We start from the raw sequence: 19,904 nt of genomic DNA on the forward strand, positions 1-19,904 counted from the left end.
CTGGGTCCAGCCTGTCTCAAATATTACGAAGTTATTAGGAGAGGAGGACCATATTTAAATTATTTTCAGTTTACTTCTCATAATTTGTTATGAATAAACCTCTAATTATCATTTTATTGTGACTTCATAATTATCATTCTCAAGTTTTGCCACTGCTGTGCTTTCGAAAATTAATATTCTTCTGCCAAGTTTTGTTGAGAACGTTATTTTGGAAACTCTGAGCTACAGCCAGATCCTGTCCACACCTTACAAAGGTGGGTTGTCCTGGAGACAGTTTGCCATCAGTTACACTGTGACCAGTGCAGGAGTTTGGGATGCCTGGTGGCCTTTGTTTCCATTCTTCACCAGACTAGGCAAGGTAGTTGGTTGTGGGCCCTTGTCGTGTTAATATCTTGCTGCTACTTGTTTCTTGTGAGGTTTGTGTTGGTTTAAAGTGTATTTTAAAGCTTGAAAGAGGGGTATAAGGAAATGGGAGGATATTCTGCATGCTTGTGTTTTGGAAAGATGCATTCACAGAAACACACAGGCAAAAAACACTCTGATATTCATTTGTCCCAAGGCAGATTTCTGCTAGTCCCTCAAGCGTAAGAATGTGGTCAAGCACCAAGCACTAAGAAGTTGCCAGTTCCAGGTTTTTGGTGCTCTGGGGTTTTCCTTGGCTTTCTCTAATACTCCATAATCATAGTAAATTTGCGGTAAAGCAGTTGCAGTCACTGTGGTGTGGAACAGAAGAATGTGAAGAAAGTAAACCTTTGTTTCTTCCTCTGATTAGTCCTTAGTTCTTGCTGATTGTTGCCAATCTTGTCAGAAAGACGAGGACGGATCAGAGCTCAGCGTGGCTGCTGTGGGAGGCAGCAGCTGCCAGACCCATGTTCCTGGGGGACCAGTGCTGCTCCTTGCTTGCCCTGGCTCTAGAACCAAGCCTGGCTACGCCGCGTTGGCTGAGAGTCAATTAATAAAAAATACTGCATAAAAAATCATTGTTATCATATCTTATTACTTACTTCCTAGCTTCACGTTTGCATGCTAAACGCATTTTCTTGTGAAGGTGTGATAGCTGCCTTCACAGACAAAAAATGCTGTCTTACAAGACTGCTAAACTCAATATTTTCTCTTCAGATTCAGTCAATGTTAGAATGTATCGTGATTCCATAAATGTTACACACTTAGAGATTAGAAATAAATTCTCCAGTGCAAGAATTTGATGCTTGCCTGCCTAATTTCGTATTAGTAAAAGCTCAGGAAAATAATCATTGAAGGAACAGAGTGTTAATTAATTATGTAAAGCTCTTCTTTTTTTTTTTTTTTAAATAGTTGCCCATTTCTGTTTCAGGCAAGGAGCAGTTCAGAAAAAATATTCCATTCCTTTTAGTGGCAGAGAGGCAAGAGGGAAGGAACACAAATACCTTTTAATGGGTTTCATTAAAAATAAAAGCATACTGGCATTTTTTTTTATTATTTTGATGAGATACCAGTATATTTTCAGGGTTTTGAAGTTGGTCAGCAAAGCAGTGTTTTGCTAGAATCTCTTGCCAGGAGAAAAAATGACTGATTTTGTCCTCATTGACTGTTTTTATTCAGCAAGCAGGTGACAGCAATCATTTCCAATGCCACCTACATCTCCAATTATTTTACAAACCCCAGGAGCTAATTACAGCCCTCAGGCTCTGGCAGTCAGCTGACTTCATCATGCGACGTTTTTGGCCGTTGCATACCTCTGAGTAATTGTCTATTTATGGAAAATAAATTAATAGCTGCTATTTCTGCTTAAAAGAGAGGACCTGTGAGTGAGTGTGTAGGTTGAGCAAGTGGGTTGTAGAGAGAGGGGAGAGAGATTATGAGAGTAGGAGGCAAAGGGGTCAATTGAAAGAATAAAAGAGGGGATGGGGGGAAGAGGAATTTAAAATGAAAGGGAGGAAGGCAGCAGTGTCCCAGAAAATTGAACAGGAGGAAGAAACATGGCAGCAAATAGCAAGATACAGTGTGATAAGAGGAAAAAAGTGAGAAAAATCATGGGAAACAGTATTTTAAAATATGATTGTAGTATAAACCTATGAAGATAGAGATGTTTTTTCTAATCTGTAACTGTATTATAGACACAGAAAAAGAAATTAAATCTGAGATTCTTATTGCAAATACCTCTCTGAAAACGCTGTCAACAGAGATGGTGCCTACTGCCTTAGATTGCTTAAGGGAATAAAGGATTAGATGTTATCTTTATTTGTATTGGTCATATGATTCATAGAGAAATGAAAACTGTGCATTTTAATATCAGATACTAGAATCATGTACATAAATAATAAACCAAGCATCCTTGGTTCAAACGGTTCTAGAAGTGTTTTGCAAATGATATTTTTGATACAGTAGATATACAGAACATCTTAAACTGAGTATCCACAAACTTTGCCTGCAGCTTGTGTAGATAAATCTTTGCTGTTATAAAGAGTGTTGCTACTTTAGTGTCATTGTGGTGTGGTCCAACATTTCCCTTTTTTTCCTCTCTGAATATTTACCTACAAAATAACCTTATGAAGGCAGATGGAATAATAACCTTTTAAGGATGACGACCCAAAGGGATCCTGTTATAGGCCAGAACTTCTAGCAACTTTAGGTTGATTTCAAATATGTTGTGCACAGAACTCAGCTGTGAGAGAGAGGAATAAAAGCTGTGTGAGAAGTGTATCAGTCTCTGTTTAGAAGAGATGTTGAGGAAATCACAGCTTCTGGCATAAACTGGAGAGGGAAGTGAAGGGGGCGTGGAACCATAGGAACATGACACCATATGAAACAGGATTTAAAAAAATACCTGTAATTAAGTATGTGGAACTGTTGTTTTAGCGAGCACAAAAACAACTGAGTTCTGTTTGAAGCTTTCTAGACAGCCTTTCTGTTTCAGAATTTCAGGAGATAAAACAATATTTTTTTGCAAACATGCATGTGTTCACAGCCTTCTATTGAAACTTTACTTATCTTCAAAACCTTAAAAAAAATAAATTTAAAAATATGCTTGTTAGGCTTCCAGCTTATTTGGAATGGGATGGCAGACTTTTCAGGATCTTGTAAAGCAAAGGGTGGCAACTTAATGTAAAATATTTAATATTTATTGTACTTAATCATCATCGATCTGTCTTCTTTACCTTTCAGATCAGCTGTTTCACGTGTTGGCCATGCACATGCGCCTCTACAGTATAGACTCCGCGTACAATCCTTGGAGAAAACTCACCCAGCTGATGCAGGATAAAAATTCAGAGCAAGTATTTTAATTTACCCAGTATCACTTTTACCTTGTGAAAGAAACATCCTAGCATTGGGACTTCGGGCAACTTTCTGTCTAAATTTAAATTCTTTGTGAGGTAGGCTGGTGAACCTAAAATCTAAAAATTGTATGTATTTGTAAAAATAAGTTTTCAAATTTCTTTTACATAAAGTCTGACACATTCCAGTTTTGAGTTGAAGCTTAAATATATCCCTTGTAAGCTTAAGCACATGCAAATCTAATAGGATTGGGTAAGTGGATAAGTGCACTTCTGTTCTTGGTACAGATGCTAGACAAAATTTACATTGAGATTAAGTGCATAAATAAGTTATTGAAAGTTGGGCAGTGGCTAACAGCTGTTACAGAAATAACATAAGTAGGCCTGATATATCACAGAATTGCTGGGGTTGGAAGGGACTTCTGGAGATCATCTAGTCCAACCCACCTGCTAAAGCAGGTTCACCTTGAGCAGGTTGCACAGGAATGTGTCCAGGCAGGTTTTGAATGTCTCCAGAGAAGGAGACTCGAATAATACTATTTGAAGCTAAAAATTTTCATCATGTTTCTTACTTTAAACAAGTTATTTACCTGAGTTTGCTTTGAAAACATTAACTTTATATACATAGCTGTACAAGTATTAACAATATAATAAACAGAGTCATGCATCTGTGTTCCACAAGGACTCATCTCCCTACTTGACTTAAGACCCATCACTTTTCAGACTTTACCTTAATGGTCAAAAGAAAAGTTTCTTTCCTAAAACTAGATGATTATTTTTCCTCAGACGAGGAAAACAGTAATTTCTTCTCTTTGCACACTGAACATCTTCATAGCTCGGGTCTCCACTTTGTAGGTTGCAGTAGTGTTGAAAATACTGGTTTTTTTAGTGCCCATCCAGCTGTGTGTATTTGTCAGTGTGTTTCTTGGAGCGTGAGGTGCAAAGCATCATGGGTTTTCAAAAATTCATCTGGGATGGTGATGCCACAATCCTAATTGGCAAATCAGGAAAAATTATAATATTAAAACGTTTGTGCTTGCTTCTCATTTGAGATTTTACTGTTTGCCCTCTTGGACACACAGGTCTTTTTTTGCAATCAGCATTATGTTGTTGTAGAAATTAGACTACTCAAACAGCTTAGTTTATAAACTAAAAACAGAATAAAGCATCAAGAATTTTATAAACTGAAAACCTATGTTATTCAGCATGTGTTCAGACCCCTTTGAGAGTATGTATTTGTGTGATTCTGCCCTAACCAAAACTCAGCAGTGGAACAAGGTTAATAAATGTGGTCTGTGGTCGAGTGAGTAATACCAAGCGAAATTCAGACCACGTTGATGGGCTGTTGGGAGTCACAGTGGCTGTGGGACTGACCATGAACTTCTTATTTTGAGCTTTGAAGAGCTTGCTGGCTTCGGAAGCAGCTGTTAACAGAGGGACTGCTTTTTCTGCACATGCAGCTTTTTTTTGCACATGCAGACTGGATGGAATTCACCATGCATTGGTCATAGCAAGGTTAGATTGCTGCCAGTTAGATTCCATTAGGCAATTTTGAATCACTTGGAAATGAATGGTCCTGTAGACCATAAGGGCTTGCTTTGCAGCAGGTGTTGCATGTTGGGAGTGCATTTGAGCAGTTCTTGTGTTTTCTGCACTGGTTTTCAAGCCTTCTTGGTAGATTTGCTGGTGTTGGTTTGGCACTAAGTCCCAAATGGTCTAGGAAGCAATAACTGAGAGATCATCCATTTTGCCATGACCTAGTTTACTGCTGCGATGTACAGATGCAATCAAGCTGGAATATTTTTGCTCACTCCTTAGAATGTTTTTCCCACCTGAGTCTGCAGGCCCCAGAAGCTGCAGAGGAGGCACCTTGAGGGCATGTTTTTAATGTATAAATTAAAGTAGAAGGTGTTCATCTGTAATTATATTTTAGACATTTGAAGTAGTAGTTTGACTTGAAGATGGCATTCATATGATTGGTGTGTATGATCTCACTGCGCACTTCCTAGAGTCACACAGCCTTTTGAGAAATCCAGAATAGGAGATATTTTCAGGTACAGGAAAGAGTGCTCAGAGCAATTAGGAAGTGATACACTGCTGTAAACTGAAGATGATTAAGAGAGTGATGGAGAAATACCAGTGTAGATTTCAGATGTGGATAGTACTCTGCCATTTTGATGGTAACCAAGTAACCTGAATCATCAGCCTCACCGGTATGTGAGACTTCAAGTAAAGACTTGTAGAAAAATAATGTCAGTGAGAGGGAAAGATCTATATTAACTGACTATATTACTGTGAGTCCAAACAATTGAACATCAGGAAAATCACAGAAGCAAAATAACTAAACTAAATAAATATTTTTATATTTAATTTTTACTTTATTATTTCAGTTGAAAGCAATTTTCCAGAGAAGTTAGTTGCATGTTTATTTATTTAAAAAAATAATTTTAAAAACTAAAAATGAAAATAATATATAGGATACAAGTGCCTTTGCATTATTTTTTCACCCTTATTTAATTGTAATTACTTTATTTAAATGTATAAATATTTACAATTAAAACTGCCCAGGTATAGAGTGCTCAGTTTTTCACTTGATTTTCCACATCCCAGGTATCGAAATTCATAAATCATGCCTTAGTTCCATGGGTCTGGGAGAACTGGTCAAAGTAGTTTGTAAAGACTCTCACAGAACTGCTCTACTTCCCAAAGCACTGGGTTTGCCTGGTGTCACCTCCTACAAGTCTGGAGTTGAAAATGGCATCTGAGAGGAAAGGTGGGAAGGAGCTTGTGCAGTCACACCAAGGTAGAGTAGAAATAGGGAAATTTTGAGTAAGAAGATACTCTGTAAAAAAGGCCCTAAATAATGTGAACTGTTTGAAGGAAGAGGGATCAAAAAAGATAAAGTCTGGCAAACTATGAATGGTACAGTGGATTCTTTCTCCTGTGCAGTTCATGATGTCAGATTTGATGTATACTTGGTCCCACAGGCTGTGCTTAAGCACATTGTTCTACGAGGGGCAGATCTGGTTTCAAGGGTGATCAAATAAACAATTATTGTGGTGTAAGTGAGGAATAATAGCTCCTGGCAGGGGGCAGAGAAGGAGCAGCTGGAGGCAATAATTACCAAACCCAGATGTCAATTTAATGGACTAGTCCAAATAGCCAGAGTTTTAGGAAGAGCAAGCCTGAAATAAAAGGATACACTTCTTTTAAATGTACATCTCTACAGAGGCTAAAATGTTTGTTTTGACAGACAAAATGTGTCGGCAAAGAACGATTTGGTAAAGGATCTTTGCAGTAGAAGCACTTGCACGGGGGAACTGCATGATAAACTGAAATGCTGAAATATACTGGGTTATTTTTACTAAAGTGTATAGCTGATGTTTTGTTCTAAGCTAGATTGCTTTGATGGTTGTTTATAGTGTCATACTGGAGCAAAAAACTGCAGCACAGGGATGGGAATGAGAAACTGTGCGTGGAAACCTCTTAAGTTACATCTCCATCACAGAAAATGTTGTGAAATGGAAAAAAATAAAGCAGTTTTTATGAAGATAGTGCAAGGCAGACAGAGAGTAGGATGATGGGACAACAGGGTGTTTAGTTAAGGTTTGTGCAAGAGCTGGTACATACATACATGTGCTGCAACAGGACTTCCATGATCTGTTCAATAAACACACAAATCCTGCCTGAAACCCCCACATCTCGGGACATCTGTTGTGATATGGAGGTTTCAGCAGTAACGCAGCTTCAGGAGGACTTGCTCTTGGCTGTTTCTTCTTTCCTCTGTACTGTATTTCACCATCTTCCTCAGCTCTGCTGATGGAACCTGAGCAGTCTGCATCATGAACAGCGTCAAGAAGCTAATCCATGGTTTTATAAAGGTTAATTTGAGTCAGTTTGGGAGCAGGTGACAGGGAAGCGCTGGGGTCACAGTGGTGAAAGAGAGAATGGGAGATGGCTGATGTTAGTACTGTCTGTGCAATCCTGTGTTGTATAATTAGAAAAACTGACTTGCTGTAAAATCTGCTGTGACGCAATGAAAAGTAAATATGAAATTGTGATTATATCCTAGAGTGTAGCCAGAACAAATAGTAGAACTCTACTTTCTTATCATGAACATCAGAAGCTGTGTATTACTCTGACCTTTCTGCAGGCTGGGATTTGTGAGCTGTGCTTCTCATCCTGCAAATGCTGAAGAGAAAATAAATTTGCAGTACTTGATTAAGCCTTTGTTTAGCTGTATCCAGAGCCCTGTGTCTCAGGTTTTCTGTTATCTGACAGTTCGAAGAGGTATGAGGCTCAAAAGTTGCATTTTATTTATTGGCTTTCTAACTTCATAATCAGTTGGAGTTTGCATCAAACAAAACGGAAAGTGTCTCTAGCTGAGAGAAGAGGGGAAGGGGAGCATATATGTAAGGAAGGGCCATAAGCAAACGCTGCTTGTTTCAAAGTAGAACAGAATTTTCTGTCCCTCTTTATCCATTCCCAAAGAAGTGATTCCCAATGAACCTCTGTCAGGAGGAGGATGCAGAACACAGAGGCAGAGCTGCTCAGCCCTCAGCTGATCCACAGCTCAGGCGTTGGCACAGGGAGAGGGGCAGTCCAGTTACCTGGGACTGGAGGGGAGAGAGGTCAGTTCCACAGAGAAAGTCAAGCAATGCATTTTTAATTTTTCTTGTTGGTACATATTTATATTGAACTGTGCTGTTTTATTTCCATATTCCCCCACCTTTTTAATGGATACAGCATGCAACTATAGTACATTTGAATCGCTTTACATTATTTTGGTCCTATCTGAAATTGGACGTGCTTTCGTTTTATTCAGTGCTTCTGTGGCACAGTTTTTTTGTGAAGTCAGATTTATCAAGCCTTCACATATGCATTGGGGATTAACAGGATGGGCAATTTCCATAAAACGCATTTCTAAACATATTTTATAAATTCAGTGTCATTGTCATAATGAAGAAGTTGCTTAGGCTCTTAACAAATGACAGAGCAGTTTTTAAGCACTTCATATGCTGCAGCGCTTGATGTAAACGGAAGCAGCTTATCTAAAACCCTGACATTTAATGTAGCTTTACTTCTCCGATACATATGAAATGAATAAATTATACAAAGAATTCACTTGGTCCTGCATGTGAAAATGAATTCATTTAGTTGTGATGTTGCTAGTCAGTCATGGTATTCTGTATATATCAGAATATTTCCTAATTTTGTCAGAACTGATATTTGACCTAATTGTTACATGACTGTTAAATCATATTGATACCCCTTTCTAAAAGAGCTGTTCAACTAAATGTGACCAGAGAGAGTTAATTTTTTTTTGTCTTCATGTTATTCCAAATTAATTTTCTTCCCAAATTTATATATAAATTAAAAATTAAAGGTGAGAATTAATTTAATAGATAGTCCTTGATTTTAAAGTCCTTACATAATGAGGGTTGTTTTAAAATTCAGTGTCATAGATAATAAAATAGAACTAGCTGTAGGTAAAAGCAGAATTAGAGACTTAGTGAGATTAGCATCTTCTTTGCCTGAAAATTTTGAAAATGAGACTTGGTAGCATTATACAAATTTTTGCCCCATTTGTTGTCTTTAGAATTCAGCATACGGAATTTCAGAATATTTGGGTTTTGTTTAGGAGGCTCCCAAATATAAATGTTTTAAAACAATCATTTTATGAAATGATCAATCATAACAAGAGGCGTTATGGATAGTGTTTATTTTGTAGTTGTTTGGGTTCATAAATTCGAAAGGACCTGTCAGACCGTGTTTTCTGTGACTTTATTTTCACACTGTGCCATTTAATAAAATTATTGCTTCAGAACGTGCCTTACTGAGCTGGGAGAGAGGGGAAGGAGAGTAGTTAGAAAACGTATCGTTGGATAACACACTTAATATGACCGGAAGTGTTGTTTTAATCCTCCTCTTAAGTGACTGCTTCTGCATGTTACAATTCATACCGTGACTCCTCACAGTGCCCTTTGTAGGGAGATGTCTGAGTTTCCATTAAACCAGTAACTACATTGGGGTTTCCTTCCAAAAGCAGCACCATGTTGTGTGCGTGGGAGACGCTGGGCTGGCTGGATCCCCAGAGCTATTGGAAGGCACTAGGGATGTTACACGTGCCTGCACATCCCACCACATGTGGACGACCTTTTCCCATACACATCTGCAGTTTGTACCTGTGTGTGATGGATGGCACCAAGGGCCCCTGGTACCTTCATGAAGAGAAGCATCAGCTGTGCTGATGGGAGTCACCAGCAGCAACTGGGTTGGATCAGAGGAAGAGTTTGGTGCTCTTGGAAGAGGCAATAATTGGACTCAACAATCCAGCTCTGAAAGGGCAGAGCTGAGACAGAAGAGAGCTTAAATGTCTTGTCTGTGTTTTTTTCCTCAGCCTGTTGTACTTGGGTACTTGCGTGAGAGCTTCAGGGCCTTGTTGGGAAACTCCGCGGTCCACAGTGTCCTGCGGAACAACCAAAAGGAGGAGAGTGAGGCTGTGCTTTGGGGCGTAGATCTTAATAAGGATATACATCTGTTTCCAGTACAACTCCCTAGTGCTTTATCAGTGGTGGTTTACCCGCAGGACAGGAAAAATTGCGCAAGAAAGCGTGAAGATAACCTTGAAACTGGAGCAGGCCAGAGGTGTTTTGATTTCCTCACTTCCAAAGGTGCCACATGGCGTAGAGGCCTATAGCTGCCCTAAGTAAGGGAAGCTCCTACCAGGAGAGGGAGAATAATTTTTTCTGCAGTTTCTGACCAGTGAAAAGAATGACAAAAGAGGAGGAAAAAAAGACGAAAAAGCCTAAGGAGTGATAGAAAGAACATGCCCTTTCAGAACAGCATTTCAATCACATGGTAATCAAAAGGAACACAGTAGCATGTGGCACTTTTCTTATACAACATTTGGATTTGTTTGTATGAAGCCATTGAGGACTTTTTTCCATGAGAGAGTCAGGGTCAGTTAAACCGGGGCCTCACAATACAGCTCCTGTGGCAGTAGTACAGATAAATGTTGCGAACAGACATCTCCTCCTTGGTTACTGCATTCAGCAGCCATCCCGCTCCCACCGCCACTGTTTGGAACTGGGAATAAGAACCCCATCAGCACCTTCGTGTCTGGCTGTTGGAGGATCCATATCGCATTGTAGCACCTGCTCCTGTGTGAGATCTCCTTCGCACTCCCTGTCGCTTCCAGAGGGAAGAATGATTTTTTTTTTTTTTGCCACTTTGATATTTCACCATTTTGACTCGGCTATTGAACCTGTAGAATACTGTTGGTTGGAGTATTGTTGAATATTGCTGCACCAAGCTAGAAAAATGCTGCCTTCTACCTGCAAGCATTTTCTGCATTTTAGTATGAGACTACAAGTGGATTTTATGTCATTCAGTGAATCCAAAGAGTTCAAAAGTTTGTAGTATCTCATATGTGCTTACTTGCTGTCCTTCTAGCCATACAGGTTTAAAATAAAGACTATGGGTAAGATTGCATAATCCCACCTGTGATGGCTGCTTGAATCTTCATTTCCGTACATAAAGGAAAGCAAAATCTTTTCTAAGGTCTTGGCATTCTCCAATAGGAGCAATTCCTGTAACATAAATGTAACCTGAAGATTTGTTGGTGTTACATCATGGAGATCTGTACACTTGTGAAATGCCATGCTTTGAAAACCCATTAAGTTATTATGTTACTCGGCAGTATATTTTCTTATTTTAGAATACAAGTTCTAAAAGGGAAATACTGAAATTTCTCCGATTCTGTACATATACATAACTACTTCAGTCAGTTTTGGAAAGTTTCAAAGTACTTTAACAAGAATCAGGTACTCAAATGGTGATTTCATCTTGAGTTATTACAATCCGGTAGTAACATTAAATGGTTTTAAAATCAAGACCAGTTAGCAAATTGTCAGGTATTTGGCTTCTGTAGGCTTGATATAAAGTGTAATAATATTTAAAATGCGAAATAAAATCTGAAAATTAAAAATGGGCTTATAGTATCAGAAGTTATTTTCTTTGGGTTTTCTTTCCAGGCTGGTAAGTGAGGAGCTGCCAGAAGTTCCTGTGCTTTACAGAGATGTCTCATCCCTTTTGCTTATCCAGATTTTAACCATGCCTCAACCATTGCACAAAGGTATGTTACAAAAATACATATATTTGGATCATTATGTAGATGAAGCTGCGTTCATGGTGATTTCCAGGATGGTAAATTGTAGCTTGTCTACTGTGTATTCTAAAATAAGGTTTCTGCCTTATCTACGGGAGGTGGCATTGAACAGAATTTTTGTTGTGGGTCGACAGGCTTATCTGTGTCCCCCGTCTTCTCACCTTATCAGTCAGCCTAGTCAGTAAAGACACAAGAGTTGAGCAAAAACTATTAAGTACTTTTACTGAAGGAACAGCGTCCTTTGTTTGACCTTCATCTCTTTGCTTAGAGAGGCAGCTCAATACTTGAAGTTGAACTGAGTGCCATGGGGCAAAAGATTGTCGTTTGGTTTGAATTTCAGAGATTACACTGCAGCAGTGTTACATAACAGCAGATCATATATGAAGATGATAATTGCTGTAATGCAGCAGCTTCAATAGACAGCATATATTATAATTTGGGATAAATATTAAATAGACACTTAAGATCTATATTTTTTTCATTACTAAAATCAAAGCTGGTTTTAAACCTAAATTTATTTTTCTGTATAAAAGGAACAGATGAACCTGGTCCATCTTGCTAATAGTATATACTCCAGAAGATGGGTAGGTCAGACCCTCTGGTCTCCGACTATACCTTTATTTTAAAATGAGAACTAACAAACAGATGCCTTTTCACTACACTGAGAGTGTAGGCTTTAGTGTCTGTGTGGCAATTCTGACACCTACTGAGTTTTGTTAATGTGTAAATAGGTAAATACAGGGACTATTCTCCTCTCGAGTCATACACCTAACTTACCAAGTACAGTAGAAGCTCTGTTTCCACTTAAGAGTTGTTCAGTGCTCACTATTGAATGCTCAAATTCAGCTCAATTGATTCTGTGTGTATCTGTTGACATCATGGGTGGGGTTTTTTCAATTCAATGTACATTTTTATGGATTAAGTATGTGCAACAAATTATTAGAATATGAAAATACTAGGAAAATAAAACATTTTTGAATAGACAGTCTATTGTTTAAAATGTACTTTTTTTAAACTACAGTTTAACTTAGCTTTTCTTGGAAGGACTTAACAAAAGCAGTAAACAAAAGTTTAACAAGACTAACATCTTCTGAAATACAGGGGAGTGGTGAAGCTGAAGTACAAGCAATGATCTTTTTGCAGTTTATATTCAAGCATTGAAAAACACTGTTTATAAAAGTATAGCTTATCATAGGAAAGACAATGTGCAATTAATAGGCATCCTGTGGAGAATTCTGTAAAATATGACATATCAGCAACATGTTTTGCTGTTGCTCTGAGGTTTAGTGTGTATTGCAGTTGAAAGGGAAATGGCAAGTGGCAGGAGGAAGATGAATGTGTAACCACTTCAAATCTGCTAAGCATTAAATTGGAAATAAATTGCCATTTATCTTTCTAATTTTTGTTTCATCAGAATGGTTAGGCAGAATAAAAAGAAAGTCTTTCATGATTTCTTTGTCTTGGGGTGTAGGATGCAGTTCAGAAAAATGGGACATAACAAATTTGTTTAGGACTTTTGTAATGGGTATGTAAGTCACAGAGTTGAACTTCATGTCATTAGTTCTAGGTAGAGAGCTGAGGCATGAAAAGGTAAAATGCCTCGTGCGGGGTCACACAGCGGGTCAGTGACGGGTGAAAGAAAAAACCTACATTTCACCCAACTGCTTCCTGAACTTTCTGTGCTGTTGTGGCATTTTCATGGGCTTGGCTGGACTCCAGTATGCAGACAGGAGATGGATGCCCGTGACACATACTTCCAGTGTTTAGCAATACACTTAACTACAGTGCAGAAGAGGTCATGGTGCAGTCTGGTGCAGAATGCTTCACTAATAATAAAGAAGTATCTGTAGGAATTAGAATCCATTCAAGATTTTCTTCCTCTTTTAGCATGGACACTCTCCTGTAATGGGACTGGTTTTGCAGTGTCATTTATTAGGTGTGTGGATGTATTCAGAGAAACTGTGTTTGTGTCCTTACAGGAAACTAAACCAGTTCATCAGGTATTCAATCTTCATGTTTGTACTCAAAATCCCTTTTGTTTACTATGTTTCCTACAAACACTGACTGTTCTGTAAGGAGGACCCAAACTACTTCTCTTGTCTTTCAGATACAGTGTTAGGAATCACATTAACTACCCTGTTCTCTTTCGGATGGGTGTTGGTATCTTTTTCAATCCAACATTGATTAAAGCAATAAAACTGTCATCACTGTTCAGCCTCTTCATTCAGAGGGGAAAACTGATCTGAACACATCACAAAGAAAGACCACTACTGTTTTTTGGTTTTGTTTTTTTTTTTTTTCTTTTTTTTTTTTTTTTAATGAGGGAAGCACTGTGGTGGAGGTCATAGCATTTACAAGCACTTAACAATTTACAAAGTAGGGAATGAGGAAGATAATGTATGTCTCCTCTGTAGTGTAACCAGAAAAATAAAAACTGCGTTCAAGATACTATAACAACTTGTTAGATTTTTATTTGTCACTAGAACATGGGCAAAACTCTTTAAGGCTTCATAAGCTCAGCATTTTGAGATTGTGCAAGACTACATACATAATAATCCCCGTAGGAGTTTCTGGTTTAATTCTGTGACAGTTGTGCAGAAGGTGGACATCATTCATGGTGGTGTGAATTGGGACTCTGCAGAAAATGAGTATTTTGTTTTTAGAATTTCTAGGTCCTTTCTTGCACAAACAGAAAATGGTGTTGCATGTGAAGAAAGGTAGTATGGAAGTGGAGACAGTGGCTTGGTGGTTAACAAACTTAAATCTGTCCTTATGAATTGAATTCAACGCCCCCCACCACCCTTTCCTGCAGCACAGTTTCTATATCCTGAACAAGTCATTTAATACAAGTTGGACTTTCTTTGTTACCATTAATTGCAAAAGATTTTATTTTCCCAGCACCTGACTTGGGAGCCCTGTGGCCAGATTTCTAGAAGTGCAGAGTCTCGTAGCTTCCAGTGATTTCAGTTTCTGCTTTGCTTTGAACGTGAAGAATATCGTACTGTGGCAAAGCGTGTAAAACCTGGGCTCTGGGTGAGCAGGAGTGAGCCTGAGGCTGCAGTAGGTGGCCAGCTGGCCAGCAATGGCCTGGTGTGGTGCTCAGAGCATCCCTCAGCAGCCGTGGGGCACAGCCGGGCCTTGCCCTGACAGGCCACAGGGCTGCTTTGAGGAGATCTGTGATTTGGGAGTGGTGGATGTGCTCCAACTTGGTTTTGAGAGTTTAGCCCAACCTCTGTGGACTGTGGGAGAGGTTTTCTTCTCTGCTGTGTAACACCTCAATTTACTCCCTTTCTTTTGCAATTCTGGTAAGCCTGGGTGCTGAAGAACCTGACCTGGATGTTCTGACACGTTCTTTTTCTGTGAAGTTTCAATGACGTGCAACAAACTGCAGCAAGCAGCACTCAGGCGAACGCTAGCACTTTTCTTTAATGATCGGATAAGGATCTTGACTAAATATAGAATGAATGTAATCAGCTTGAATGGTATCCAATTTCAATGTGGAAGTTCAAATATTTATCTGTATCCTGGAACTTTCAATTTACCTTTCATGGATTGTCTGAAGTTCAGTGCTGTCTCCTTTTGTTCTGAAGTTATTTTTTCAAGTAACTGTTCAAGCTTTAGATCAAGAAGAATATTTTCAAAGGTTATTTATATAAAGATGCCCTTCTGAATTCACTAGAAAAGGTCCTAGGTCCTTAATTTTGCATTTGGTTCATTTTGTGGATACTTTCTGCAGTCATTGCCTGCCAACAAATATCATCTAATTTTATACTGAAATTAAAATATGCATATTGTTAGTAATACGTTTATTCATCTGCACATTTCTTTTCCTAATGTTAAAATTAGAGTTCTAGAAGTGTTCCTTGTGTAAACTTTATTTTTAAGGGCGTTTGTTTAATGCATATAATGGCTGGGATGCCTTGAAGTAATTTGGTTCTAAAAGTTCTAAAAATAAGAACATAAAAGCATTTCTCAATATTATTCAAAAATAAGAACAAAAATTCTGCATTAACCTCTGTTTTGATTATAATGGCCTAGCCATAATAATATACCTTTTAGACTGTCAGAACATCAGATTAGGTTTTTTACATGGAAACACAGAAGTCGTGAGTGCATTTTAGTGCAGAATGTTGCACAGTATCTCATCTGCAACAGAAGGGACTGGCAGTCCCATAGTTTACTCCACAGCATGCAAAGATAATAACAGTCTTTAGAATTATTACATTGAAGGGAAGATGTAGTGAAACCACGGCCTCCACCAAGAGGGCTGCAGGAAAACACCACACGTGTTGTGAAAAGGTAAATAAGATCGCTCTTTGCAGGAGACAAGTGTAACAGCTCCAGGTTTATGGGTACCTACAGCTGTCAAATATTTTGCATTCTGCAAATGAGAGATAATACATAGTCATGAAATAATCATTGATCCTCTGACTGGTGTTTTATGTCTCCCATGGGATGTGTTTGTGACTCTTCAACGCTTGTTTTCAAAGCCTGGGTGTTGCCGACACAGTGTGCTGCCTCTGAGCTGCTCCTGTGGTATTTTCCTGAAAAAAAAACAGCGTGCAGAAGTCAAGACTTCTTAAGGGCGACCCAAATGGTAACCCAGATGTAGGAGATAGTGTTTTCTTGTCTAATTCTGGCTTCTCCAAAAACATAATTTGTAGTAATTAATGAGTCACATACATGTATAAGTAAATACAAGAATATAAATTTATTTTTAAAAACGTAACATACACTAGATACAATACTTCCAGTGAATTGAACAATAAGTATCAAGGTGCGGATAGAAACAAGAAGTAATAATATTTAACAAAAAACAGATTAAAAAAAATGTGATAGCTTCAGAGGGTGCTGAGGCAGCCAGTGTTGAGCGCTGCGCCATCCCCTCGGCAGAATGGGAGCTGGCCGGGGGAGGGGGCTGGGGCAGGTCCGGGAATGCCCCCCGTGCTCTGGGGCTGCTAGAGGTGCAGCCGTTTCCATTCCTGCTGGCACAGGGCGCCATCGGGCTTAGTGGCTTTCACCTGTCACTGACTCAGTGCTTCAGCTCAGTTCTAGCTACGACTGTAGACTGTAGCTCAGGCCAAAGAGGCAATTCTTACAGTTCTATGACAGAGTGTGGTTTATTCTGGTAGATACCAGTCCTAGAAAATTTGCTGGAAGCTTGCCTGCAGTTATTCCTTAGGAGGAGGATTGCTAAGAAAATTGAGGTTTCTGCAGAGGAAAGTCGTAGGGCCTGGAGATCTAATGGCATTGGTGAATTCTATTTCGGCGGAAACTGGACAGGAAAAAAACATTATAGTGCTACCTGCTTTAGAATGGGGCAGATGAAGTATAGCGGCGTTCCTTGTCATGTGTAACAGAAGCTCCATAGGAAGATAGTACAGAAAAAAGTATGCTTTTAATTACATAGTTACAAATTATCATTTAGGTGCTTAAATTGTGCTTATTGTATATATTCAGTAGCATATAAAGTTTTAAAATCTGTGTCTGTTTTGATTTGTAAAGATTTATTACATACAAAAGCAATTGTTATTTCACAAATTTAATTGTGTACTGAAATCCTGGCTAAGGAAGGAGAAGCGATGAGTTTCATCTCCCTTACCTGCTTTTCATTTTCATATACAAAGCTTGTTTAAACCCTTTGGGAAGAAAGAATGAATTTAACCTAATTTCTGTGAAGTGCTTATGTAAATAAAATTGTTTTGCTTGACTTCAAAGCCTGAAAGGACTTTTCAAAACACTTATTTTTGCATACATTGTTTTAGATATATATTTTAGTTATGTTTGTGCTTAAGGAACGGTGTAACTGATGAGAGAAACTTCTTTGATCTACCAAGATTTTAAAAAATTAGATAATTTGGGATGGGAAATACAATCTAAAGTAAAAAGAGAAAATGGACTGCTAGTGTATCTTCATTTCAGCCTTTTTTCCTGTTCCAATTTTAGGAAGCCTTATTTTACCTGTGTTGCTAGCTTCCCCAAAAAAGATTTCAAAACCTTTCTCCTGCAGCCTATGAGTAGGAGGTAATAAGCCTTTAAATATTATGAAAAATTGTAAACAAATAAAGGTAAGTTCTAAAATGGCAGGCAGTCTTTCGCCCTCTTCTGTATTCACGTGAGGTCCAGTAATAGGTACTCGCCAAAGAGTGGTTTGCAGCAAGCCTTATATGGCCATACTCAAGTATGCTCAGTGTCTGTCTTTGGGAACTTAACTTTTCTGGTGTTTGTATGAATGTAACTTACCCCAGAGGGTTTAATCATTGCCAGAAGAGATGGTAGGATATGCATTTGCTTACATCTGCAGCACCCAATTAGTCATAGCTATCAGTAATCAGTAGCTTAACTTGATGTAATGTTTGGACAAAACAGAATTTTGTAGTATCACCAGGTCCCTAGGAGGAAGTCACTGCCGATCAGGATTAAGATGAACATACGGAGCAGTGGAAAATTACTTGCCCTGTACTTGTTCCATTCACTACAGCTGCCAAGTGATTTTTGAAAGCCAGTAAATATATTTATGTTGTTCTGTATGTTTTGGGGATTTGTACTTTTTGTGTAGCACTTGCTTTTCATTTGAGAAGCATCATTTCCATAACTAGAGACTCTGTAATCAGTTTATTTGCTAAAAATATCAAGTGTTTAAAAGTGGCTTTCTTTGTTTTACAGAACACTTCACCTGCATTATAAAAGTGCTGTTCACTTTATTGTATACTCAAGCCTTGGCAGCATTTTCTGTTAAATGCAGTGCTGAAGAAAGGATGGCATGGAAGGAGTCAGGAGCTCTCAAAAAGGTTGGTTAATTTATTAAAACATTTATGAAATTTTGCTTATGTATTTCTGATAGGAATGTAACAGGTACTTGTGCTTTGCATATAATAATTTGCTTTTGCCTTGCAAAAACCCAGTGTTTTGTTTCTGCGTGTGCAATTTTTGCAGGTTTTGGTATGTGATGAGACGGAAGAGATTAACAATGAAGATCTAGTTCCAGAACTGAATTTCAGATTTGAGACTGTATCTCTAAAGTTTCTGTCTTTAGTTTGTTGCAATGGTATTGGGTAAATACAGCTCTCCTTCCTGTGAAATTGGAGCCTCTCTAGGTAAACTGTGGGTTGATCTAATATACTGCTTCATGGCAAAAGCCGGCAAACTTGTTGGTGGTGAAAAAAACCTCTGTTGTCGTCTTATTTTTCATGCTATTTGTGGCTTGCCATATAAATTTCTCTCAATATGTGGTCCAGAGGGCCCATGTGATAAAGAGGCAAAGAATGAAATTTGTAGACTAGGCAGGTAGATATTTCACTATTGTTTCCTTGCCTTTTGGTCATATTTACAAGTGAAGTGAAGGCGCATCTTGCTATTTCAGTTCAGCTGATGGAATGCCCATTCCCACCAAAAGACACAGTTCCCTGCACGGGCACCAACATTCATTTAATCCCTCAGTTGGTTTTTCTGCTCCATGGATTGATTCCCCAGAAGGTCAGAAGAGAGCCAGTGCCAGACCAAGGGGAAGGATGGAAGTGTGGGGCCAGGAGAGGAAATGGGAGGAGGAAAACACCTTTTTACAGCAGCTGCACTTTAGATTATGTTGGCAGTTAAATAAAACGCACACTGAGAAGCATGACCTGATTTTCACATGTAAGTTGGATTTGTCATACTGATCAGTCACAGCTCCAAGGCAGTGAAGACAAATTATCTGCTGGCCAAGCTGCTACTGTGTGGGATGCTTTTCTTCTTGACTTGTATTGAGTATTTGAGATCACTGGGCAGTACTGCAATTTGTTAGCTCCCTCTCTACCCCCTCCTTTTCTTAGACTTTCAAGAACATTTGCTTGAGATTGTTGCTGGTGAGGGTTTTTCCCATTTTTCTGTTCACTTGGGTGATTCCCAAGTGATAGATAATTTTGCAGTTTGAAGTTTGTGGTAGAATGCATATGAATAAAGTGTTACCAGCTTATATGCTTTTGTAGTCCATATGATAAACAAGGACTGCATTTTTCTTAGTAGCAGAGGTTGGAATTCAGCTGAACATATATTTACAATGCGTCATTTTCCGTCTACAGTGAGAGGTTTTATTGTATGAAAATAGACAGGGCATGCAGTAGGTGGGCTTGCTACCTGTTAATACTAAGATGTTTTTTATACAAGCATGTGAAAGTATTTGCTTCACACAAAGTACTATGTACATGAGGCTTGCAAATTATGGTGATGGCTTAGGTGATGGATTTATGAAGTAGCCATCTCTCTTGATGTTAAAGACATTCCGTTTTAGTGGAGTTTTCACTAATGTGCTGGTCTTTGCTGGATGATAAGGCTGACTGGGAAATAGTAGCACATTAAACAGTGTGTTACTATGAATGGATGTTGTGATTTAGTGTAACTCAAATAACACAACTGATCAACTTCTGTCAGTTTGAGAATTTTGTCTTTTTTACTGTGAGAAGCCCATTCAAGGCTCCAACTGGGAGAGCAAAAGGGGTAGA

The 19,904-nt window shown here is 38.6% G+C and overlaps 1 protein-coding gene across 6 annotated transcripts in view; it reads left to right on the forward strand.

Annotated features, from left to right (window-relative positions):
• Positions 1-19,904, forward strand: part of UBR3 (ubiquitin protein ligase E3 component n-recognin 3) — a 122,123-nt gene that overhangs the window by 92,326 nt on the left and 9,893 nt on the right. For all 6 annotated transcript variants that reach the window (XM_065069724.1, XM_065069719.1, XM_065069720.1 and 3 more), the window contains 3 exons: positions 3,145-3,250; positions 11,291-11,391; positions 18,091-18,215. In XM_065069724.1, coding sequence (XP_064925796.1) covers positions 3,145-3,250; positions 11,291-11,391; positions 18,091-18,215 — 332 coding nt within the window. The remainder of the gene's footprint in view (positions 1-3,144; positions 3,251-11,290; positions 11,392-18,090; positions 18,216-19,904) is intronic.

The sequence above is a fragment of the Columba livia genome, chromosome 7 (assembly GCF_036013475.1).
Source record: "Columba livia isolate bColLiv1 breed racing homer chromosome 7, bColLiv1.pat.W.v2, whole genome shotgun sequence".
NCBI lineage: Eukaryota > Metazoa > Chordata > Aves > Columbiformes > Columbidae > Columba > Columba livia.